Here is a 26,185-nt window from a genome sequence, read left to right as displayed (position 1 = left end):
AAATTTTAGATTTTGGTAACAGGTAAAAAAAGCTTTTTTTTTTTTTTTTTTTGTTCTGTTACAACTCTATATTAGGACAGATCCATGGAGCTAACTTTTATAAAAATACAACATACTGCGTAAGTTTTATTTAGGGATTTAATTTATATACCACAAATACTGCTTTTAATATAAGTACAATATAATACAATCTTCTTTATGTAACTGCTGGTGTTCACTCTGGATCATGAACTGAACGGCATGCTGTGCTGTCAAAACTTTAATAAAATTGCCTCTAGTTAAACTTCTTCAAAGTAAAAATCATGCAAAATCTACATCCTATATGATACAACCAGTACAATAATTGAAGCCAGTAGCCCACAAACAGCCTGGACTATCTTCTGAGTTTGTTCAAGTGTCCATGAGTCAGCCATCAATTTTCTTTAGGCAGAAAGGAAGAATTTCCATTTTGCTTGCAGAATCTCATCACAAGCACTGAAACCAGCAACAATGTGCACAGTTATCAGCTCACAAATCTTCATTACCTAATGCAGTTCAGAACGCATGTTTAGTCCATATTGACAAGCCTGGTGTTAGGAAGTTTTACGTTTTCCTCCTGTGACTACTGGCCGTGCATATTCCACAAAATCATCTATAAGAACAGGCCATGCTCCTGAAAAGAAGTTAAGCAATTTAGAAATTAATGTATCATTATCAGCAATAAATTGGTGCAGTCTCTAAACATAAAGTATGGGAAATTCACTTTGACATTTCTGGCCCAGTCCAGCTTTAACAAGCGTGACACGATAAACACTTGAAAAAAAGTACCTAATAAATGAAACATCTGAATCTCTGCTTGCAGTAATAGTTCTTAGCACAAACTGAAAACTAAGATTTGTATTTACAGCATAAAAATCCACACTATAAAGTTCATAAACGTTAGCTGACGGCAAAACCATGGCAACCCTATCCAAGCCATTTACAACTTAGGAAATATTTCAGTACACAGCCATCCTGAAACAAGATTTGCAGGATTAGTAACAAGAGTGTAAATTGTTTTTAGGTTGGTAAAAAACCCAATGCTCATGTAGACATTCTTGCAAGCAGAAAAATTATGTATTTCTGTGCAGTTAGCAGCACTTTTGTACAAAAAAAAAAGGTTCACTGAAATTCCTGTAGCATGACGGGTTTACATAGCATGTGCTATCTCATGGAGTGACAGTATCTTCTATTTACATATTATAGCAAGCTAGCTAATCTTCTTATCATTACTGTTTTGGCAACAAGTATGACACTATAATTGCAGCTAAACCTCTAAGGGCAAACAAAGTAAGACAGAAGATATCAGCACCTTCTGTTCATTTAAAGCAGAATTTTAATTCTGCTGCACCAATTTTTTAAGATATTCAAGTGCTGCTTACCTTCCTCATCATAGTTGGACATATCATCCGCAATCATATTTCCAAAGTCTAACAAAAGATTCCAAGTATCTTTTGGAATTGATCTTTTATGATGTTCCTATAAAGGAGAAAAAATGGTATTGTTCAATCCAAGCTCTTTTCAAATTCCACACTAGTGTTTTATATTGACATACACAGAAATGTTTCACAAATATTTTTTCTTCTTGCTCATTTTTTTTTGTAATGAATTTCTCAGCTTCCAAAGGAAGCTACAAAATAAAAATGCAACTAAAGAAAGAAAAAAAGTCTAAGAATTCTTTAGTAGTTGTTTTATTCCTTCTGTTCTGCTTTCAGTGTGTTTTTAACTTACTATGGAAAAGAATAAAGCAATTCCATTTATACTTCTAATGATGTCTATTCCAGCTTTTGAAACTGGGCAGCCATGGGTTAGCATTCTACCATTTAAATTTCAGCCCTTTTTTCTTTACCCCTTTTTGCATATAATTACCCAGCCTCTTCTTCAACTTTTTGGTTACAGTTGCACCTATGCTCTTCTCACTTACTCCCAGACTGCCTTCCAGATCAATCGTGTACCTATCTCAGCCTCTCTTCGGCTATACTGTTCTTCACCATAATGAACTACCTGCACTCGCTCCACTGCTGCCCAGTCTCCTTTCTCCCCAGTCTGCCCTATTTTCCACTACCACCTTGTCTGTTTTAAGACATACTCTTTCTGTATCACCCCATTCACAACTACCAGCTGCCACCTGGCTGGTTTGAGCAGTACTTCAAAACACTTCATTCCTAGTCAGAATCCTCTCAACTTTTAAAGTTAGCGCTCCCAAGAACAGAGTGTGTGCGGAAATACAACCACTAAGCAGTTGTGAACAACATCATCAAGTCGGACCATCTACATCTCCCTTCATCTATTGATACTTCTGCATTACCTGTAGATAGCGGGTGATTAACAGGAAATTAAATTTCAACATCTAGCTCTGGTTTGCAGTAAAAAATTGCAACTACATGAAAAGTCTTGTTTGGTGAAGCATCGGGGATTTTTGTGTTTGTGGGTTTGGTTTTGTATTGTGGGGTGTGTTTTTTGGTTGTTTTTCAAGCAGTAATACTTAAAAGTATTGAGAAGAAAAATTTCATTTGAAAAATCTGGAAGCTGATAAAAACGAGGTTGATGTAATTTCTTTTAAAGGTAAATATTTAGGTTAAATATCTGTAGCAAAATAAGACGCTTCATACGAGATCATCTAGATTGAAGCAGAGATCTGCAGAACTGTCTGTTGTAACAAACACAGCCCAGTGGGAAAAAACCATTAAGACTTTTCTTAAGTTATATCTGAAGATGTGTTTATGTATGCATTAAGGAAATTAAAACATGAAATGTTTTCACAAGTTCTCTTGATGAAATTGGTACTTTATTCAGTGAATACAAAAAATACTGGTCAAAACTTTTGAAAACACTTCAGAAAACATTGCAAAAGGTATACACTTCCCCTGTTAGGCACTGGTGGCTATGGAACAAAAATGCAGAAAGATTTCTTAATTCTCCTAAAGTACAGAAAAGAAGATAATAATAAACAAGATAAATTACAACTTATGTAACATTATAGAGAGTGTTTGGGTTTTTTTGCAAGTACATAGAAATACGAATGCATAAACATGGATGGATGAATCAGATCTTTAACAGGAATATTTTGAAACTTTTAAAGTTTAATTTATGCATCTTTGCTCCACTGCCCACAGAACTGCACTGGTAACAGAAAAATGTCAAGATTGGTTCATAAGTATTATCTAAAAAATCAGTTGAAATAATTACTTAGGCAAGAACTTTCTTTTAAAAAGAAAAGTCTCAGGTTAAGTCAGTCATAACAGAATTGACATTTAAAAAAAAAAAAGACTGAGTTTATGCATTAGTACCACAAAAGGCAGAGCATGGTAAAATACATTGTTGACAATAATCAAGGCTGTCTTGAGAATAAAGACAACATAAATTCAATCTACAGTCATGGCCTCCTTTCATGCAGAAGCTTTCATCAGTAGGAGGATACAGGATCAAGCAAGCAGAATGCTCTATTGTTCTGCTACCTGTTTTTGCATTCTTCTCAATTAGAAAATAAGATAGAAAAGATTTAATTTGGATGACTTGAGAATATTTTATATTGGTTTTCAAAAGGAAAGAAGTTTGAAGGAACTGTTGAGAGATCCTTTTTCTTTATTGTTGAAAGCACAGGCTACAAGCCAGACTGCAGTGCACTAAGAGACAGTCAGGAAGGAATATGGTACATACTTACCAACAAAAATTTATTCCAAAGCTCTAGAAATTTAAATCTTCCTGACAATACTAAATTCCAATATGCGATTGCCATTTCTAGATCTGCAAGAGACAAGGCAACATGTAAATATTACAGTGTATTATACACAATAAAACTCTTATGGTTAAACAATTAATGCTCCATCCAGTGTATAATGACACAAATGAATAACATTCTTCTGAAATCAGGACAAAAATTATAAGGAACTGTTTACTACTCTCACTGACCCAAAAGGCAGGGGACAAGCACTAATGGCATAAACTGTATATTGAATATCAGAGTCAGAAAGACTCTTTTCATCACCATCCAGCAGTGCCAAACCAAAGCTACTTTCAGCCTACAGAAACAGAACAAAGTAGTTATAACTATATGCGCACAAGCACAATACTTACTGATAGAAACCCAAACATTTAAGTCTGCATATGCCAATTCCTGTTAATTTACCACATTTTAGACACACATTGACTTTAAAGAGATTTTGAGGACATGAGGGGATTAAAAAGCCCCAGCATTTGTCTTCGGCGTGGTAATTATACAGCACTCCTTACAGCAATAATTCTCTTCTTCTGGAATCATGCAATAGACAAACACCTAAATCCAATACTGAAAATATGAGTACAAGAAAGAAGCCCTTATTTTGTACCATGATCATTGATCCGAGAGCAGAGTTCAGCTCGTGCATCATCAGGAGGATGCAGCACTGTCACACACCGAAGCGGAAAAGTAGGAGCAATATTAGATGCAGCATAAGGGTAGAAAGGATGTTTTTCTGAAGACCTATTTTCATTCTCAGCAGCTCACAATGCCTAATGGCTTCTGTGCTTGGCCACAAAGAGCAGCATTCAATGTACACATAGTGCTGTGCAACCACAAAATAAAGCACAGTCTGTCTTAACCACAAGATTTCAGTTTGTCCTTTCAGTGCAAAGCAAGTCTATACAAAATGTGAAACTTAATCGACTGTATTGTAGCAGATAAAACAGAAGCTTGACCTCCACCTACAGGAAAGGAGCATGGTATTTTAAATAGTACATACCATGTAACAACACAAAGGACACACCATAACCTGAAATTAACTTTCAGATCTGAAAGAGAAGTTGCGGATTTTAACATGGCCAACTTCTCAGGGTCTGTATCCTAGAGGCCTGAGGCCTAGACAAAGCACACTAGCTAAAATGTAGAGAAATGCAATATGCCTGTACGTAGCTATGGAGAGACGGTGCTGCTGGAGGTGGTTGCTCAACTATGATCAGAGTGCTTTTCGGTACTGAACATGCTTTGTGCCTTGATAAACTTCTTTCAGTTCTTCCTGTCTTTGGCACCATGCTCACTTTTCACAGAAAATAAACAGAAGAGAATAGTTAATAGCATTTACCTGCTGTTCAGATACACAGATTAATTATTCATATCTGTTATCCCAAATGAAAAGCAAAAGAAATGGAAAGGGAGAAATGAATAATCTTAAGGGTTTCTAAACTTCACTGTTAAGTGACTGGCTTTGATCCCATTCACTCAGGCTTCTTTATGAAGACAACCTTTCCAAGCCAATCTTGCAAATCAGTCACGTGACAACATTACAAAATGCACTTTGAAGAAAAAAAAACACCTTAATAAGTGAGGAATTTTTATACTTCTGATGGAAATATTCCCTGGAAAAAGAAAGAAGGTACAGGCAAGGAAAGCATGTCCTGCTGAGGATGCTGCTCTGTAGAGGCTGAAACTGGTCCACGCCAGAGTTGCTCTCCCCATGAAGCATAAACAGAAGGAGGTCCTGATCTTGGTTAAAATTAACCCAAGGGAAAAAACTTAAAAAAGTTCATCTTCCTCAGTTGGTTCACTGCAATCACACAAACCCCTTAACTAACGCAAGAGATATTTGTACAAAAGGAACTAGATGAACTATCACTTCTCGTAGTGGTGCCAGTTAAAGCAATCTTAACAGTACTTGAGAGAACAAGGCCTTTAGGCTGCTACATTCTCAGGAGATGTGGCTACACTTTTGTTTGAAGACAATTCCCTACCTATGTTGAAAAACCTAGCACTGGAGAACAGAAATGGCAATTTCTGCTTTAAAGGAAAGACCTAGTTACAGAGAGCTTCAGTTCTACATCGGCATGCTAATACTAGTGTCAATGAACAGCGATTCTGTGGAGTTTGTGTATCTGCTACAATTAGTGCAGTACTAACAAATATTAAAAAAACCCAAACAAAACCAAACCCACAAAACCCCTTATGCCAGAGTTCTGCATCCCCACAGGAAGATGTGCTTTCTGCATGGATTTCTTAGGCAGTCTTATTGTATTTCAATGCTGCACAGATATGAAGGCATCATTAGAAATAAAATCAAACTACAATTATAAAAATATGCTGGTTTTGTACCAAGAAATACACTTCCTGCATTACAGACTAATAATGCAAGTTTTATAAAAGGAAAGGAAATCACAGATGCATACTTTCCAGTGCTCCGGAAACTTAACGCCTAAGCAAGGACCAGTTTAGAAGAGACTTCATTGGAAACATCCATGTTCATATTCAGAAGAAATACTCACCATTTAGCAATTTTAAGATCATAAAAATACAACATCACATGCTGTACATTATACAACAGTCTGAGCTACCCATTCACCTCAAATTATTTCCAGTGCTAGTATCTAGTGAGTGCTGTATATCATGCAGCCCTATCACTATAGTCCAACGATTTTCCATACACTGAAACAAAGCTTCAATATCTAGATATTCAGCTCTTCTGGTACCAAGTCTAGATGTGCTACCATACAGCATCTGAGGCTTTCTGTAATAAAACCTTAAGAATGGAGGCATCTAAAAGTGATACCAATTACCATTACAAAATTATTAAAATTAAAATTACTAAAAAGATGTTAAAAATACATAGGATATCCAAGTAAAGCAAGTTCAAGAAGGAGGTAAAGGCTGGTAAAAAATATTTCCATTATTTTACACATTATTTTGCTAAACAATGTTCATTACAGTAAACATGTTTTGGTATGTTTTAAAAGTTTTGAATTATTTAAAATATCAGTGTTTCACAATCAGAAGTAAAGCATTTTGCATGCAGTCTGATGTAGTCTGAAACATTAAAGCTTCATTCTAAAGCTGCTTCTAAAAAACCCCTCAGCTCTTCTACTGATGAACAGAGAGCCTGAAGTGATAAGAAATTAGCACAATGGATGCAGGAGAAATACATCATCAATTAGACAACCTGCGCCTACTTTCAAGATATGATCAAATGCTTATCTGGTTAAAAAAAAAAATATCATTACTCTTTTGCATGAATAAAAAATTAATCAAATTAAGCTCCTCATTCCTTTGTGATGATTTTGGACAAGGGCAATGAAGTCATTGCACACAAGTAATCAAGGAAGTGAGAAAACAGGAAGATAAATCAACAGATAGCAAGGAATTGGCTGGAGAGTAGGATTTATGAGGAACATGAAATGAAGTTCTTTTAGACCTGCTGTGCCAAAACAGCACTCTGGGACTGCAGCACCCACGTCACCCTCTGCCAAATAAATTTCCAGCTCTCAGACGGCCCTACCAGTAAGACTGTTCATGCAGTCAAGTTGGATGCTGTCAAGAGTATTAAAACTAATTCACCTAAATTACTGATATATATATATATATATATATATCTAGATACATATATATGAAAGTTGAAGGCATTACCTTGGCTTTCTAATGACATCTGAAAATCTTAAGTTGTTTATAAGAATACTTTAATATTAGCCACTGCTTCCCTCATAATCCCTAGTCAGCATATTAGCTACATTCTGCACATTACAATGGTAGATTCTATCATGTTTTAGAGGTTGGAAACAAATAACATATTTCAAGATCTACTGACTGTCCCAGTATTGCCTTTTCTTCCTTTACTGATGTTTAATCTTCTTATCAGTATTATAAAGCTTTGTTACTTCATATGTCCCCTCTGTGGGAGCCTTCAAGCAGCTTGTTATATGAGTCAGTGCTCACCAATGAATTTTATTCAGAGTACTCTTTCAAACTACGTTTTTATTTTCTTCCAAAACAACAGGATGAATCAGCCTTACCCAGTCCATCTACACACCCAAACCAACAAATTAGTAAAGAATGTACCAATGTTAGTAGGAGGAGAAAGGAAAAAGTTACTTTTATTAGATCAGTTCATAAGGATTGAAGAAAAAAAGAAGTTTTTTGAAATGAGAATTTCAGAGCCAAGAGCCCCTTTGTTTGAGGCTTTCTCTCCCCAGTGCTTTCACTGGGGTAAGAGTAGCCAACAAACTCTCCTGTTCCCAACACTGCATAAAAAATTAATCTGGACAGGTACAAGACACAGAAATCTATTTTATCGTTCAATCGCCTTGTAAAAATACATGTAGCTCCTGTAAGAGACTGAACTTAAGATGTTTTCTTTATAGTCATACAACTTGCCCTGAAGTATCACTTGGTTGATATTAGTTGATCTCGTTTTCTCACTGCGATCACAGGCAAGTATTATACAGCTGTAAAGCTGAAACAAAAACTACATTGCACTAAATTATTTGTTTCAATAAAATTCCTGGACACCATGTTGAAACTGGTGCAGCTGTGGAACACTGGAAACTGGTGTCAAGCCATCTCAACAACTGGGCTATCACACTATCTAACCGACAAACAGTAGGTGAATACTTGCAAGGTAATTATTGAGTTACTTGATTCCTTGTTTCCTCATCTCTGAATGATTTTAAGATCCTTCTTTGGGCTCCAAATTACTAAGAACATGGACACAAGAATTAGTTTCTTCCCTAATCAGAATGTGTTTTTCTCCTCTACAAACAAATAACACCCACATGGCAAAATAACAAGAACATACCATCAGGATTCAACCTAAAAACCCTTCACTAAATTACCGAAGTTCAGAGCAAAATAGCTCTTATCTGCAATTAGGAGCTTTCCCATGGGAAGAGAGAAGGGGAAAAACAGATAAGGGCTATGAAACAAATACGGAAAGTGGCTAAACTCAGGATCCAGCTGAGTTGGATCCTTTTCATCCCTGCAAAGCTGTAAGCAAAGAGCTTTCCAGTGCTCTATGTTTGGGGATGTATAATGCACAGTGTCAGAGTTAAGTCCCTGAGGCGGACACGAAAGAGTGATGAAGCACAGCATGTGGATTGCAGAAGAGCTCTGGAGGAATTAGGAAAGGTGTACTTATTAACTCTATCTCAGCATCTGCCACGCTGAAGCAGGCTGATTCCATGCAGAACCTTTCATGTGATTATCTTGAGCATCAACTGCACAAAAGCAGAGAAACTGCTCCTGAATACGAGATAGGCTTAGAAAATAATCTATCTAAACATCAGAGTGCAGACTAATGAACCTGATTGTAGCCAGTTTCAAAATCCTTCTGTCTCTGCAAATCTCTCCAGATAAACTACAACAGGTGACTTAAAGTTGACTGGATATACATTTCCCAAATAAGTGCCAAACATGAGTGAAAGAATCAATGAGACATTTCTGGAACTGGCAGTTATGCCACAGCTTTGCTGCTACTATTAGCCTTTTTTGATCAGAGCTGATCAAAAGCTGATCAGCTGCTCAAGAGCTGATCAGAGCTTTGCTGTCCTATACTAAACTTCTCTTAAATTGCTGACATTTTCAGAACGAAAAATGTGAACAAAAAGTAAGGCAAGAACCATACACAGACCAGCCAAGGTTGTTGAAACACCTAAAATACAGCATTCACAGACCTCTTCCAAAGTAAGCATGAAATTCAGTTATTGAACTCCAACTTCTCACATCCACTCACTTCTACAAACACCCTACAAATGGATCAATTTAATTCTTCACTGAAAGCGGAAGAAATCTTGATGACTAACTGGGGAGGGGGATAGCGCAGAGATCCTTCCCTAATGTCTAAGCATCTTTTCAAAGAATTTTGAGATAGTGCTATGATGAAAGCCAAAGTTGATGTTGCTTCAATTAAAAAGAGCACATTATACTCATCTGCTCATAGAAGAGGCAAGCTCCTTGAAGTCCACATACCGGATGCAAAGAGTCACTCTTCTGGTCTTGAGGTAATATTTGATTCAAGTCTGAATGCCCTCCTCATGTATCATCTCTTGCTTGATCCCAGGAAACTGGCAGAGAGAAGGAAGCACAACCTTTTGAGCCAGCAAGCAGGCGAAGGGACCACAAAGGAGTGATGAAGGACCAAATTTGTTTTTAGTTTCCATGTTGAAAGTTGAAGACCGTGAAAGAAAGCATTAAGTTCCTCCACAGTGCTGAAACAAACTGTAGTAAACTCCTGAGCATGAGGAAATCTCCTGAACATGTCTTGCTGGGGCTCAAAGGCAGACCCATTGGGAGACTTACAGTAAGTACCATGTTAAAAAAAAAAACCCCTCAAAACTGAACTGCTCTGTATACAAATGACAAAAGATCTGTAATCTTTAGTACACTCAACCAAGAGCTAGGATGCAAAATTTCACTCAGACTGCAACAGAAAAAAATAGAATGTGGGACTAGAAGGCAAGACAAACCTCTCCAAATCTGCACTATACAGAATTTACAGATTTATTTTACTAAATATAGTAGCAAGAGCACAAGAGAGCAGATTAAACAGACAGAATCACAGTTATTCATAATAATTCTTTGTAAAAGTCTCCTGGCAAACCAGACTTTAATAAACTGCACTGTTTGCAGTATCTCAAAATACATACAAAACACTCAGATGAAGTCTAATAAACATAAATCTTATACCTGCCAGGTCCAATATGCATCCATTGAGACAGAACTGCTGTGTTGAAGCCTTACTATCATTTTTCCCTCCAAATTCTGTCCACCATTTTGAGAACAATTGTCTTAACAGTTCTAAGCATCCACCTTTTTCTTACATAATAATAAAACCCATTTGGACATATTTGAAAGACACTTGACAGATGGATCCTGAGTAACATTAATCAGAACATCATTTTCTGCTTAATCATGGTAGATCTTAGGCAATATGCTTTTGCCTCCTGCATCTCACTACTTACACAAGTTATCACCCAGGGTGACCGGTACTACTTTTACTTCTTTAAACAGCATGTGTCCAGGCTGAAGAATACTGCTTGACAATATTAAGCTAATAAAAGTAAGTGGAAACATTCAAGTTGAATGAGACTATAGAGACAGAAGTCCTGCAAATATACAGAGAAATAAAAATTTCCTAGTATCACCACATGAACTGTGGAAGACAGGCTCCTACAAAAGGTAGTCCTATTTCTGCAAATGAGTATCCATGTACCTATTTTGGGGAATGACAGAACAGATGTAACTTAATTTACTGGAGAGGATTTTTCCCATCTAATTATATAAAGGCAGAATTTCTTGCATTGGTTTTGAGAGGAACTGTAGAATTACAAGAAATTAAAAAGCAATGGAAGACAGGCTTTTCTAAAAGTAAAGAAAACACAAAATCGCACACGCTCACACACACATCCACCCGGAATGCTTTCCTGGAGCAAAATCCACTGCAACTCAAAGATGACTGTGTGGGGTACCACCAAAAAACATTTTAAGAAGGGTTTCTGTGCCTTCCCACTCCCTCCCTTACAAATGGCAGCTGGTGTAATAAGAGATACTACGTGTCCTGCTGATAACTCCTGAAAGATAAATGTTTGGGATAAATAGAATGTTTTCAAGATATGCTCCAGGCAAAAAGGTTCAATGAAAATGGACAGGATTCTCAGAAGCAACTTCTAGGAATTCAGTCTGAAAGCACTGGTACCCAAAGTGAAGATAGACATGGTGAAATTCATCCCAGTATCCTAAAGAAACCTCTAATTACTACCTACCATCTTTGAGAATTCATAGAGATCAAAGAGGTTCTAGAAGAACCTCCATGCTTCTCTGCCAAACTGGGAGAAAAAAACTCATCAATGAGTGTCAGTCCTGTATCTAACACTAATACTTAGGTAACTCATATGATACAGCAAAGAAAACTTTTATCAAATCTGCAAATTACACAAAGGCTGAAGGAGTACTGCGTGGTAGAGGCCAGGATTAGAATTCAAAGTTATTTGGACAAACTGGAAAACCCCTCGGAAGTAAATAGGAAAGATTTCATCAAAGAGAAATGCAAAGTCATTAGCTAGTGGGAATAACTGACTGCAGATTCAAAATTAACTGGGTGCACTGCAGTTCTGCAGAAATGCTGTAACATAATAGATTACAAACTGCAGACAGTATCAGTGTTATACACATAAGCAAGGTAATAACGGGATGTAAATGAAAGAGCAAAATATCTAAGGCACATGGAAGCTTATCCAGCTTGTTTGGGTACTACAAGACAGGAGAAAGTCAAACAACAGGATCCCAGAAGGCAAAAAAAAAAAAAAAAAGAGTTGGAAGATAACAACTGCAGTACCAGAGAGCTGAAATATGAAATTTATCAGGGTAGTCAGCTTTACTCAGTCCAGAAATTAAGGGAAGACATATACATACTTGCCAAAAAATTGTTACTAACTCCAAGGAAACATTCTGCACATATACTCTGGACGGGTAAGTACTGAACTGAAGAATTCAGGAACAAAGGTTTAAGTTATATGCTAGAGAAAGAAAAAAGCATAATCTAACACTAGGTTTGAGCAAGCATGGACAGAGATGTATGAGACCTGCCATCAGAAATTTAAGATATTATGTGAAGGCGGTGGCTCCCCAACTGTCAGAGGACCACTGCCAATCAGGTATCCAATCTTGCTGATAACTGGAAAAAGCAAGTTAGTGTGTATCACTAGCATACCACTGAACACTTAGTTAGAAAGACAACTGTGAAGAATGATGCTGTCTGGCACAAGGAAACACACTATGTAAGTGTTTATCTTTTAAATGTAGAGACCACCTGGCATATTAAAAAGGAACTCATGAATCACTGCATTTCCTCATGTTCTTCATGGGGATGTGGCAAAAATGAAGTAGCAACTGCTGCTTATCACTTCTTAAAACAGCAGAAAGAGATTAAAAAAGTAAACTGAAGAATTAGAATACTGATAGAGCAATAAAAATGACTCATAACCAGAGCCTCGCTGCTTAGACATTTTAGAGGTATTTCTTATAGTTTCAACATGTTAAATAAACATGAAAAATAACTGCATAAATGAGTCTCCTCTGCCTACCCCAGACATTTTTCTGGTGAGCTCTATTCTCAAGTTATTTCTGCTAAAAAAAAAAAAAGAAAAAGAAAGATGCATTAGCACTTAGCCTGAAGGATTGAACAGAAGGACCATTTTAATGGTTTTTATTAACAATCTGCTATGAATAAGGATTGCCCATTTATCACTAGTACTATGTCAAGTTTACTTAGTTTTCAAATAGGTGGTGTGTATACTCAAGAAATCAAGCAGTATTCCTTTAGCCCACAGATCACTCCCCTAAACAACAAATGCAAAAACTACCAGACTTGGTGACTTAGAGTGTAGTAAGAGGAAGCACTGGACACTTCACACCCCAGAAAAATCTCAATAAAATATTTCATAATTGAAAGTTAAGAAAATTCCTTTGATTATTTCCACTTCATTAATTAAAACCATTCACTTTTAGCCCTCCTTGACATAAACTTACTGACCCCACAGTCATCAAGTGATAATTCAAATGTGAACATATGAGAATGAGCATGCAAAAGCCTTGTAATGAGAGCATGTCACCAGAAACATTTTTAAGGCAAGCAGCTAGGGCAGTAGCTTAGTAGCATCCTATACTTAGGTAGCACTACAAGTTCATCTAACGTGCACACAGGGAAGGAGGAGAGGTCAGTATCTTAAAATGACCTAGACAGGGCTAGGCAAAGATTTATACCAGCTCACTTGGTAACAAATCTAATTATACATTCTGTTTAACTATCTGGACTGAATTCATAAAAGCATGCCGAGCCAAGGCTCCACACCTATCAAGAGAGAGACTTTGTACATGGATGAAATGAATTCCTGCATCTCCTTGCCAACAGGGCGGCTCATAGTCACTGCGACACAAATACCAAACACCTCTTGAGAGAAGAAGATGGACAATTTCTCATTATAGGAGAAAATACACAGTGTATATATACAGAGAAGAGGAGGTAAAATAAAAAGACACCTAAGCCTCTATTAAATGTAGCTGAAGCAACTAGAACACTCAGCTCATACAGACACCCCTGTAAGACAGATGAATTTTTTTCCTTGCTGAACAATTTTGTTGCTGAAAGAGAACATAACTCTTAAAATAATTGCAGCAAGAAGCAGTTAGTTGTAAATGCCAACTTGTAAACCTTTTTTTTTTTCCCATTTCTCTGCTCCCTGAATATAATGGCATTCCCTGAAAAGATTCTGACTGCAAAAGTATACAGTGTTAGCTTTTATTTGGATAAGCTATCACTGATCTCAATCACTCAGAAGTATCATATTAGTCAACATGTTTGTTCAGCACTCTCTTTCTACTTGACCTATAGTGATCCAAGTTCAGACAAACATGGTGTTATCTCCACTGAAATAAGAGCAGTGGCACTTATATTTATTTAGTATCTGGAATCTTCTTAGCAAAACTGTAAGAAGTCTGATGAAAAATGTCACCAAAATACTGCCATGTAAGAACTAAGCACTACTTGAGACTAAGAAACAGTATTACCAGAGTTATTAAAATTCCTGAAAACTGAAACCAGAAATAGTTCAAAATCAACTTTTTCTATAGTTTATATTAAACTTTAATTTTTTCACTTTCTTTCTCCCACGGATACTTCAAATCTTAGTGCAAGAAGACATTTAAGCTGTTTGGTTGCAAAAAAGTACCATTCTTACACAACAAAGAAGACAGTCTTACAAATGAAAGGGCCTCCGTAGCAAAACCAGAAGTAATGGAAACCAAGCATGTTTCCTTTTTCCTCCTCATGTAGAATAAACAGTACATTTGGTTCCATAACCTGGGTTGGGCTGCCTTCCCTCCTCCTCTCTTTGTACAGGCTTAGGTGAAAAGCTTTTGAGACATATTTCCCAAGTACATGAGTTTCATGTTGGAACTGATCCAATTAAAACAGGAAGACATTTGTAATATTTCTTTAGGTATCCCATAAATTCCAGCCTTGGCTGTAAATGACTTACCTTTTCCACAGTCTGAAAGTACTAGGCTTTGTAATGAAGAGAGGCAAGAAAAAGAACAACTAGCTAAGGCACTTCAATTCCAACCAGCCTCATGGAACCACTACAGGACAGTTTCTTTTTTTGTGTATGGAAAGGTGGCACATGACCCGTGAGAGTGATATGTAATGAAAAATGAAATTGCTGCAATAAAATAAAGGAAAATGGAAACTGGCTAAAAGTTGCCCACGGTTTAAAAGAAAAAAAGACACTGGGAAAGACAAGAGATATTATTCAAAGTAATTCCCAAGGAAGAACGAGGAACGGAAGCCTCTGGTTGAGAAGCTCTAAAATAAATATTCTCATCCTCCATCTCACTACTCTTCTAATAGTTTTTGAGAAAAAGTATTTATTAATGTGCTTGCCAAGTAACAGACACAAAGTTGAAGAGGCTATGATAAACAAAAAACCCACAAAAAACCCCCATCAAACCAAAACCAACAAAAAACCCTCCCCAGAACACTTGCTCTTCTCACCCACAACCTAAAGAGAACACTGATGATGGCAAGGCTCTATTCTACACACAAAACAAGTTAATTCCTTCCCTCCCAGTGTCTTTCGGAAATGGTTATAAGTTACGAAAGGCTATCAGATTTCCTCCTACAATTTTCTTCATCTATTCAAAAGCTACAGATATTTTTGATTTGAAGAAAATATTAGAATTTAAACAACATATCCATTTTACTCCAGCAATATGAGGAATGGGACACATCTCAAACTTTATAAAGAACAACAGTTTTGTATTTTATAAACTGCATGCCTATTTCTATTCACCAGCTTTGAACCAAGACCATGATGTTATTATCCTAAACTTCATATAAAAACTGTGAGCTAAACCTAAAAAGTCTTAGAAAAACAACAACTTTTGCTCCGTTTTCTCCCTCTTTTTGGCTGATATAGACATCTTGTTCCAGATGTTGTGAATAAAACAGAAAATACCAGGAGCTCACTAGCTCAGTCTTTGAAAGAAATTATGACAGGTCTGTAAGAACTGCAGGAAATTCCCTTGACAAGAGGAGAAAGAATGTCAATAGTAGCAGAAAACACCATTAAATTATCTGTACCAAGGGGACATTAAAGAAGAGATTAATTGCAAGAAGAGGAGAAAAAGTCAGAGGAATAAATCAATAATGAAATTAGTACACAATCACTAATGAGAAAATTGTATTATATTAATCATTTGGAATTGACTTCACTGTCTGTAGATATCTTCTCAATTGTTTTCTACTTACCTAGACCTTTTTGTCCAGGGTTCTTAGCAAAGTTAAAAGTAAACTGATAAAAATCTTTGAACTTTACTGGATCCTTTAGCTCTTGTTCCAGTCTTGGCAATAGAGCTTTTAGTTTTTCTGTGGTGTCACACCTGTTCAAAAGAGGTTACATTGTTTGTAAATATAGAAGATTTTCTTTTTTTTCTTCTTACCCTGTTTTTTAAGGTTTAGTTTCAGAGCAAAATAAAACAGTAGTTAAGATAAAAAACAGAGTATCTTTTTGGATAGCATTCTTAAGAATATAAACATTCATATGCCTTTACTAAACAATTTTAAGTGGAAGATCATATATAAGCATCCATTCAGTATAATACCCAAACAGAAGTCAGTGGTTTAACTTCTCTCCTCAGTCTCTTCATATGAACTAAACCAATAAATGTTACTCTGCTCTTAAAGAGCTTGTAAACCTCACTGAAATCTGCTATCCTTTCCCTTTCATAGCTATTGTAACACAATGGTGTGGGGTTTTGCTTTAATCTAGATAGACATTACTTATTCCCTGCTCCACCTAAACAAAGAGCTATATGCTACGTTTACACTTAATCTTCACATTAGAGGACTTTCAACAAAATGAACTATTATTCGCAGTCATCTTCTCCCCACACTGGTGGATCAGTGGGGAAAAAAAAAAAAAAAAAAAAAAAGAGGCTCTGATGACAGCTTGAAGGCTGACAAATGGTTTAAGAGCCTGGCACAGGTAAACTAAGACAGAATCAAGTTACTGAGATTCTAACAGAAACACATCCCTTGTATAACATGAGCCTGGAGCATTTTCAGTGAAAGCACCTGAGATGACAAGATGCAATTTTAAAAGAAAAAGGGTTTCTCCCAAGCCAAGGAATCAAATGAATATTCAAGGTTAGTAAGATATTGCCAATATTTTGAATTATACCTAGAAATCCAAAGCAAAGGAAATAGATTCGAAGGAGCAGATATCATAACTAAGATTCTGTATTTCAAAGTTCTCAGTAGCTATATGTATTTATTCTGAAGACTCAAGAAATATTTTATTAAAGGATGGATAACTACAGCAAAACCCATAAAATGCAGATGCAGTTTTAACCATCTTGCATGGTACAGGTAAAAATAAGTAGTTTTCTGGCCTCCAGCAGTACCTGGTGGAGAAAAGAAAGAATTCTGCTAAACGTCTTCAACAGAGAACTTGAGTTTCATGGAGACTTGATATACTTGTCAATAGGGACAAATATTTTATCTTCTCATACGTATTCTAAATCTCCAATATGAACTAAGCCTCAGGGAGTTTCTTTTCACTCAAATCTTCACCTGTGCTTAATGCTAAAAAAATCACACACTGCACCACTGATATTTAACAAAAGCATTTAAAATTCTCAATAAGCAGTATACCAGAGACAAGCAGGTATGACCAGATTATACTCCCAAGAATATCACAATGCGCACTGAGCAGAAAAACAAAAAATCACAGACCTCTGTGGAACTGTATCAGAGACAGTCATCAGGACATAGTAGGAATGTCACAATAAAGTTTCAAAACAAAAGCAAAGCTGGAATCTACAGGTGTTTTAGCAAAAACTTTTTAATCATAGCAAATAATGCTGGCAGCTTTTAATATAACAGCATGAGCACGGGATTGCTGTTGATGGCTGGAAAATCATAATCATTCTTACAGTCTCTGCGCAAATAAAGCGGTAGACTTCTGATGACATCAAAAGTTACTTCACCACAATTTCTGAATACCCTTACCTAAATAGGAAAGCTTAGAAAGAAGTCAGCTGATGAGGTCAGTAACAACAGAGTACTAGTACTCAAGAAACAACCACTATATTTGCTTGAAGTTGGTCTACTGTAGAAAAGTATTGATAAGGCACCATTTTGAGAGCAAATGAAATTATTTAGCTCAAACAATATGCAGAAATAATAAAACATAATTCTCCACCTAACGCAATCTGTTAAAAAAAAAAAAAAAGTATCATTGTGACACTTCTCTATATATTCGAAATACTGCATCTCTTCCACGGAAAAGTTATACACAAAATACTATTTATGGCAACAACTGCTCAACTTCATTGCTAAACTGAGACAGCGCGGTTTAACCTCAGAGTCTGTTGTCCAGAATAGCTCCATGATCCAGGAAGAGAAAAAAAAATAAAAAATAATTATTAGTTACATCATGCCCCTTCATGCATCTCCAGCTTTTAACACCACAAGGGCCAACCCAAAACCTTAACAAAACCATGCATATGTTTCTTATGAATTACATAAAAAGATCAGCATATCCATCTGCCTTTCTTTCTGTACAGAGAGGAATTATAATGCTACACCCTTACTGTGGCCATCATTAAGGCTTTGCAGTAAAGCACTAACTTAAGGAAGATGGGACACTACAGGCATTTAGCATCTGTTAAGCATGGCACCAGCCTTACCAGATTTTTGAAGCTTCACACTTAATTCAATTAAAAATGTTTTAAACAGAAACAGAGCTCAGGCCTTACATGATGAGCTATGCAGAAATGGATACTTACCCCAACTCTGTCATCCCATCAACAAATTCCTTTTTACTGAATTCACATTGAGTAGCTGCCCTGAACTTCCATGCTACAACTAGGACACTGATACTGGCTGGGTCCAGGCTTAAATCATCACAGAACTGCTGAATTCCATCAACGCCAATTTTATTTTCATCTTGTGGGTCTATGGTTCAAAATACAAAGAGAAGAATTGTAATTACTTGCAAAAAAAAAAATTTACAAATAATCATCTGCACAGCTGTGATATGCTGCATAACACAGGTCTTCAGTTTTTCATAAGTTTCACAAGTGTCTTCGCTTGAAATCTAGTTAATTATTGAAGAACCTTGAAGAGTGTCTGTAAATAGATTAAGCATTCTGCACACTTCCCTAGGAACTGGTTTGCAATTCTTCCTATATTCATTAGCTAATGTCAATGAAAAAGTTTTGTCTTCTCTCCATAACGCTCTATAAAAGATCTGAATTAACTGAGGAGATGCCTGAGTACACCTGAAAATGGTAAGGCTGATAAACACATCAAAATGTACAATACATTTACTGCTTAGCATGTCTTAAACTTCAATAAAAAACACCAAAACCCACCAAACCCACAAAACACAAAAAGAAAAAAAAAAAAACCCACAAGAAAACCCCCTAAATACCCAAACCAACCAACCAACCAACAAAACCCAAACCAGCAAGAACTCACCTACCAAGTGAGCCCACAAATTTCCACACCAACCCCCCGCCCCCAACAAAGATATTTGAGAATCCACTATAACTGTTTAAAGACCACAACCAATAGGCTTTAGTTTTAAGTCAGGGAAATCACCAAAACATTGCTCAAACAATGCCTCAGCATAACAGACTTAAGCTGAACTTGGGAAATACTATGTTTCAGTAGCACTAATACCTTTTTGAATATAAGAACCACCATTAACTACCAACAACAGGGTAAATGTCACTGCAAAATTTCTGTAACAAAATTCTCTCTCAAGAAAAAACCCACAAACAAAAGCCCTTGCATGTAAACTTAAGTAATTGGAGGGAAGGAAAAGCCAAACAGCAATAAAAAATCCAAAACCACACTGTTAAGTTTTCAAAGGCTGACAGTTTACAAACTATAAAACTCTCTTTCCCAGCTTTTGATAGGAAGATGTTTCAGTATCACTAATTGGGCTACGCAGAAAAGTACCCCTCAAGTAAATTTAAGACTAACTCCTTAAATCTTTCAACCATTTTCAATCAACTCCTTAAGCTTTTCAACCATGCTATTTTAAGTCATTATCCAATGAGTTGATTAAAAAAAAAAGTCTAAAGAAAAATTCTTTTTTGGGCGGTTCGGGGGGGGTTGTTAAGCAAAGATATCTTCCACTTTTCCAGCCACTACGACAGTGGTAGAAATGCTAAATGCAAAGAGAAAGTTAATTTAGCAGACATTTACCCATTAAAACAGAATTACAACCATAGTACAACTGAGTGACCTTTGAGCAGGAATAACAGGCAAACACGCTTTTCTTCTATATGCCAGATCTAGTTCTAAGACATATAAAATATATTTCTTGTATATTTGGAGAATAATTGAAGAACTACAGGCAAAAGGTGCACCAGCGCTGAAATCACTGGAAAAATACCCTTGGATTTCAACAAGGGCTATTTCATCCTTATGTTTCTCATCATCCAGGTAACTAGAGCCAAAACCGAAACTGTTGTTTTGACAGAGTTGCTGGATAAATAGATAAGAAAACTAACAAACCCACAGACAATTAAAGACCTCTCATCCCAGATTTCAAATATAGTGTAATGTCTGTTGCATTCTATGGGCCCAGTAAGACAAAGGAATTCCTTGTTGCTTTGAGGCCAATGATTCAGGTTTAAGCTGTACACGAAGGAAAGGAGCTTTCAAAACTTTTGCTGTTTTCTCTCAAATCTTGTGAAGAGTTTTGTTCAGGTCTGCAATTTTAATGAAGCATTAAAGTGGTAGAACTGAAAAGGTGTGCTGCTAACCAAAACACAGACATAAAACTGACTAGATTTCCTTTCACAGAAGTGGTGCAGTTTGCCACTGCTGCAAAATGATGAATAATAAATAAAATTTGTGATAAAAAAAATAAAGTTTATATATTCTTAGTAGTATTTAAAAAAAATTATATATTTTTTGACCCAGCAGTCTGCAGCACTAACTTGCAAAGAGCAAGCAAAAGATTTAGAGATAGACAAACATTTTTAATGCATATATATTTTTTTACAGATATATATATATATATATATATATATATACACACACATCCCCCTATACCAAATAAGAAAAGAGGTTCTCTAGTTGTCTGGTATTTTGTTTGTTTGTTTTCTTTGTTCATTTTGGTCTGTTTGCATGTGTCCCCCAAGACAATGCTACAGTATTGCTGTTTTTTTGACCCTACACAATTCTTTACCATATAATAAAGAACATCTATACCTAAAATAGAAGACATTATGTAAAGTGCAACAAAAAAGGTGCAAACACTATTATGCAAAGCAAGCTACCTACTTCAATTAGAAAAATACATAAAATCATAGTTGAATAATTGTTAAGAGCTCATTTTTCAAAACATGAGATGTATGGATCTTGGCAGGGGCTGGCAATGATTCCAGGCCACGATGCTCTATCATGTAATGAACAACACAAACATCCATGTCAGAAGGCCACATTTCAGAAAGCATTATTACCTACATCACATACATTCTTGTATTTCCATTACTATCTTTCCTTTTTTGTTCTTTTCAACACTGCTGTAAAACAAAAAAATGGAAAAGAAACAACTCTGCCTTTAATCCACTTCTCTGTGGTTTTCACTCCAGGTCTCTCTGATCAGGCACATCACTTTTGCTGTAACATGCCAACACAAAGAATAAAATAAGAATGGAGTTCTTATGACTAGTTCCTGAGTTTTCTTATTTGATCAATACGCTTACTTGACATGCTGAGACAAGCCAGAACTTCCCCCCTCCCTAGAAGTTTTCAAGGCCAGGTTGGACAGCACTCTGAGCAACCTGTTCTAGTGGAAGGTGTCCGTGCCCATGTGGCAGCAGGGTTGGAACTAGATCATCTATAATATCCCTCCCAACCCAAACCATTCTGCAATTCTGTATCTGTTTTGTCAGACTTCTAGCTGTAATGTTATCCGAAACATTTTATTTTGATGGATAGAAATACTACTATCTTTGAACAAAAAGAACTCCCCCAAATATTAGCGTAAGAATAATATGTATTATTTTGCCAAAGTACTCTGTACATATATTATAATAGCAGTCACAGGCAATAATTTGCATAATAAGCTTTACTCTATTTCCCACCACATGCAGCTGACACTACTTTCTCATGATAGGTTTAATTTCCTACTGTGAATTTACTTTCAGTTCTACAGATTATCTACAGAAGTTGTGCAGTGAACATTAATAGCATTTAAAACCTTTTTCATCCTTACCTCACTACCACAAACACAGAGTGAGAAGCAAAAATTAGCAACTTTTCCCGTAAGTCCTTAAGAATGGCAGAGGGAAAAGCAGAAATATCACCCAAAGAAAATAATTAGAAAAAAACCCCATAACCAAACAACAAAAAACCCGCAAAAAAACCCCAAAACAAACAAACAAACAAAAAAACCAAACAACCCAAGCCTTACCTTTGTATCGATTATACAATTGTTCTAATTTCTTCTTGTCTACTGAATTTTTCATGGATTCTTTGTAGTACAAGTCTGGGTTCTGGAAGTAGTTGTCTGTTGCCACTTCTAGTTTCCATTCATTCTGCATTAAGCAGTAAATAGCAGTCCTTTCACCAGCCTGGGTAAATGCCATAAACTGGCGGACCTTGTCCTTCTGAGACGATTTAAGCTTATGCTTTGGGATGCAAAAGAAGCAGGAAAGCCAATGAAGCTAATCCAGAAGTTTGTTTCAGCATTCTACTACTATGGCCTATCTTTTAAAGGTTTTTAGTTTTCTTGTTGATGACAACTTTCACTTCAGAATTACAGGAAGACAAAGCCTTGTTCTTCTGCAGTTAAAAAGACAGCATTTTCTTCTGAAAATTGAAATGACAGCATCTATATATACATTTTTAGCAGCATATATTTGGCAGTAATAAATTCATATTTCTGCTTTATTGCTCACATATGCAGAAGTTTTTCTGTTCTGAAACAGCGGTAAACATGAGTTTCACCATGCAACAGTATGGTTACCCTCTGAAAAATATGCCTAGTAGTTATACAAATGAGATTATAATGGAACAACTTAGAGATTCTCAGATTCTGCATAACTCCTTCATACACAAGAGAAAAACTGCTCAGCAGTTTTCCTAATATTTTCCTAGCAACAATGAACAATACAAAGTTTAATCACTTCAAGTGATAGCTAAAAAAAGCAGAACCATTTCTTACACTTTTGCATTAGAAACCACTGCCAACAGAAGACATTAGGCAAAAAGAAAATAGATAAAGCAGACATGTCAGGGATTTGCTTCATGTTATGATGAGACTATAAAGTCACTGTAAATGTGATCTAAAACTTTAATGCTGAAAAAGATGCTTATACTATTAATACATTAAATAACAAAACTACCTGTTACAGGGGTATAAAGGAACCAATAACATGCTTCTCTTAATGGCAGCTAATTGCAGCAACCATATTGACACAACATCACTAAACTTCTGGAACACTCAAGAGGCAGGAACAGAGATTTTATAGGGAGCAGATCTGGTATTAACATAGATCAACATTCTTCATATGAAGTTGGAAGGAAGAAATAGCTTAAATCAAACTCTGGGTTTTATTATATTCTGATATATCCCATTTTTGTTAAACCATACTTAACGCATGTTCTGGGCCAATAATTTAACTGATAAATTTGTCTCGTTACTTCTTAAGTCATCAGGTATAACACAAAATTTACTGGTCTCTTAAAAATTGGGGGGGGACGGGACGGGGGACTGGGATGACAAGACAACACGAATCCTGATTCAGTGAACAGTAAGCAGCAAATGTGGGACCATCTTTCAGTCTACTTGTTATCTCTTGTACACATATGGATGGTGACATCTTGACTACAGATGGCCCTGAGACAAGAAACACATCATGTAAACAAGATAAGGACTTTGGTCTTTTCTATATATTTTTTAATTTCATATAGGAAAAACATGTAAAACTTCTTTTTATACAAGGAGAAACGTGTGAAGTGGGAAAAGAGCCTCAGAAATGTTATCTTGATAGAAAAATATTCAATAATCCCTTGACTGCAAGCTCTATGTAGCCTCTCTCTCCTCCAATACTCATTAGCGTCTAACTATGAGAGTATCTCTGCACTAAGATATGCCTCAGTTACATAAAATTCTGAGCAACAAACTGAGCAATGCTCACTTCAGCACAAAGGTCTCTGACAGCACCCCCGAAGCAAAACCCAAGTCCTCTTCCAGGTGCCCTGAACGCCAGGTATTCAGGGATATTTTCTAGGTTCAAAACACTGAGTTATCTGAAGGAATGAGAAGAAACACATTCGACTACCCGATCTACTACTCTGCCACGTAGTATAGTTTCTACTCTTCGCTGTGTGCATGTCCGCCGCAGCAGACACCGGTACCTACACACGCTCTATAGAGCGGGGGGTGGTGAGCTGAACCCACGTTTCTATAGCGTCTTCTCGCTAACGGGACCCAAACAAGGAAGGACACCTCGCATCAAGACACGCCTAAGTCAGCTTTACAGCCCTCTCAAGACGTTAATCACACCACACCGCAAGCCTCAACGAAGCGCCGTTGCGGACACAGCGCAGCCTACGGCGGACGCGCCGAGAGAGCCCTTCCCGGGACAGGACGCGACCCGTCCGCCCGTCCCATGGTCCCCCCCGGCTGCCCGGCCCGGGCTCGGTCGCCTCCCGCCTCCTCCAACCACCTCCCAGGCCCCACCAAGGTAACGAAACCGGTACCTCTGCACCTTTCCTTCCGCTCCGGCTGCACCTGCCGCGTCCCGGGAAAAGAAGGGGGAAGGACAGCGAAAAGGGGAGACCGGAGAGCCAGGCTCCGCCCGCTGCCGGCAGGCGGGGCGGCGGGAGCGCGGGACACAGGGCTCCGGCAACCTGCCCCGCCGGCCCCAAGCCCAAAAAAGGGAAAGGTACGCGCCGCGCCGGCTGCCGGCGCTCGAAATACCCGCTGCGGCGGCAGCGGGAGCGGCTCTGCCAGCCTCCCTGCCTCCCCTCAATCCTCCCCCCCCTCCCCGCCCGGTGACCTTCCCCAGCGCCGGCGGCGAGAGGGCCGCTCCGCTCTGCGCCTATCTGTCTGCCCTCTGTCGCGCCTCACCCCCGGTGTACCCAACCCTCCTGGCACCATCCCCCTGCGATAAACGGAGCGGGAGCCGGCGCTGAAGGAAGGGGAACGGCAGGAAACCGCGGGGCGCTGGGCTCGCCGGTCCGGGGAGCTGGGGGTGTTGTTTGGGGCTCCCGGTCCCCGTCCCCGTGCCCCCCAACCCCACCAACCTACCATTTTATCACCGGCGCTTTGACCAACTTCACCGCCCGGCGCCGCCTCCCGCGCAGGCGCGAGGGACCAGGCGCAAAGGCGGAGCGCGGGACGGGGGAGCCCTCCCGCCGCGCCGGTTGGGCCCGCGGCCCTTCCCTGCACCGCGGGACTAGCGGTCGGGGTGTCTGCCGGGCCGGGCCGCGGTGCGCCCGAGCGGCGAGTGCTCGGCGTGCACCGAGCGGGGCGGGCGGAACGCGTCGGGAAGGGGGAGAACCCACCGTTACGCTACCTATGACATGCCGCGAGGAGGCGCTCGGACTACAGATCCCGTCTGACGCTGCGCTTAAAGGTGCCGCCGCACCGGCTGCGTGGTGACCGGCGCAGGGCGAGGGTTGGCGGCCGGTGCGGGGGTGGGAGAGGCCGCTGGCAAGGACGGCTTCTCGGCGCCTTCCGTTACTGGCCGCCGCCCTGCGCTCTCGCTCTTCCCGCGACCACCTGCCCGCTGCCGGCCTCCCTCCCTCAGGTGAGCTGGGCGGAGGGAGCAAACACCGCCCGGGGCCGGCAGTCGCGCCTCCGTCAGCGTCTTTTTCCCCTTGGAGGCTGGGCCGGCGGCCGCCCTGAGGTGAGCGCTGGGCCGTTGCCGGCGGCGGGTGGGGGTTGCGAGGAGGAAACGGAGCAGGAGGAGGTGGTGGATTTGGCCGTGTTGCTGTGAGGCCGGAAAGTTGAGCGCCGGGCAGGCAGGCTGCGGAGCGGCTGCTTCTTTCCTTTCCTCCCTCACTCCCTCCGCCGCCATGAAGGGGCGGGAAAGGGGTTGGGCGCACCCACGCTCTCCTCATCTTTCCCTGTTCTTCCCCTTCTACCCCCAGCCTTTCTCGGGGTGAGGTCCCGGAAGCCGGTCCTGGAAGAGAGGAGAAGGAGGCGGCGGCGCAGGGAGCTGCCCTCCGGCAGCCATTGCTCTCAGGTGGGTGCCTTTCGGGCAGAGGTGCCGTCGGAGTCACGGCAGCGGCCGGCGCCCCCGCCTCGGCTGCCCTGAGGGTCCTGAGAAGGAGCTTGGGTGGTGGCAAACGGGCAGGTGCGGGAGGAACCGCAAGCGTTTTGGATGAGAGGATCGGGCTTG

The 26,185-nt window shown here is 38.9% G+C and overlaps 2 protein-coding genes across 11 annotated transcripts in view; one reads left to right on the top strand and one right to left on the bottom strand.

The window, feature by feature from the left end:
* Positions 1-124: 124 nt before the first annotated feature.
* Positions 125-26,001, bottom strand: DCUN1D2 (defective in cullin neddylation 1 domain containing 2). 10 transcript variants are annotated; one of them, XM_065677870.1, is made up of 7 exons: positions 25,090-25,881; positions 22,246-22,462; positions 18,596-18,764; positions 16,056-16,186; positions 3,683-3,765; positions 1,401-1,497; positions 125-652 (listed from the first exon to the last, which is right to left on the bottom strand). In XM_065677870.1, exons 1-7 carry the CDS (start codon positions 25,090-25,092, stop codon positions 573-575), a joined length of 780 nt encoding a protein of 259 aa, XP_065533942.1. In that variant the 5' UTR covers positions 25,093-25,881; the 3' UTR covers positions 125-572. The 10 variants fall into 10 exon arrangements, with proteins under 10 accessions (XP_065533942.1, XP_065533949.1, XP_065533947.1 ...); XM_065677877.1 differs by lacking the exon at positions 25,090-25,881 and adding an exon at positions 24,540-24,616; XM_065677875.1 differs by lacking the exon at positions 25,090-25,881 and adding an exon at positions 24,540-24,615 and having other exon boundaries at positions 22,246-22,616.
* TMCO3 (transmembrane and coiled-coil domains 3) overlaps positions 25,164-26,185 on the top strand; it is a 34,184-nt gene continuing 33,162 nt past the window's right edge. Inside the window, exons 1-2 of the mRNA XM_065677868.1 lie at positions 25,164-25,690; positions 25,935-26,029. The gene's annotated coding sequence lies outside the window, so the exon portion shown is untranslated. The remainder of the gene's footprint in view (positions 25,691-25,934; positions 26,030-26,185) is intronic.

This window comes from Lathamus discolor, chromosome 4 (genome assembly GCF_037157495.1).
Source record: "Lathamus discolor isolate bLatDis1 chromosome 4, bLatDis1.hap1, whole genome shotgun sequence".
Lineage (NCBI taxonomy): Eukaryota > Metazoa > Chordata > Aves > Psittaciformes > Psittacidae > Lathamus > Lathamus discolor.
This window is presented reverse-complemented; position numbering and strand designations above follow the sequence as displayed.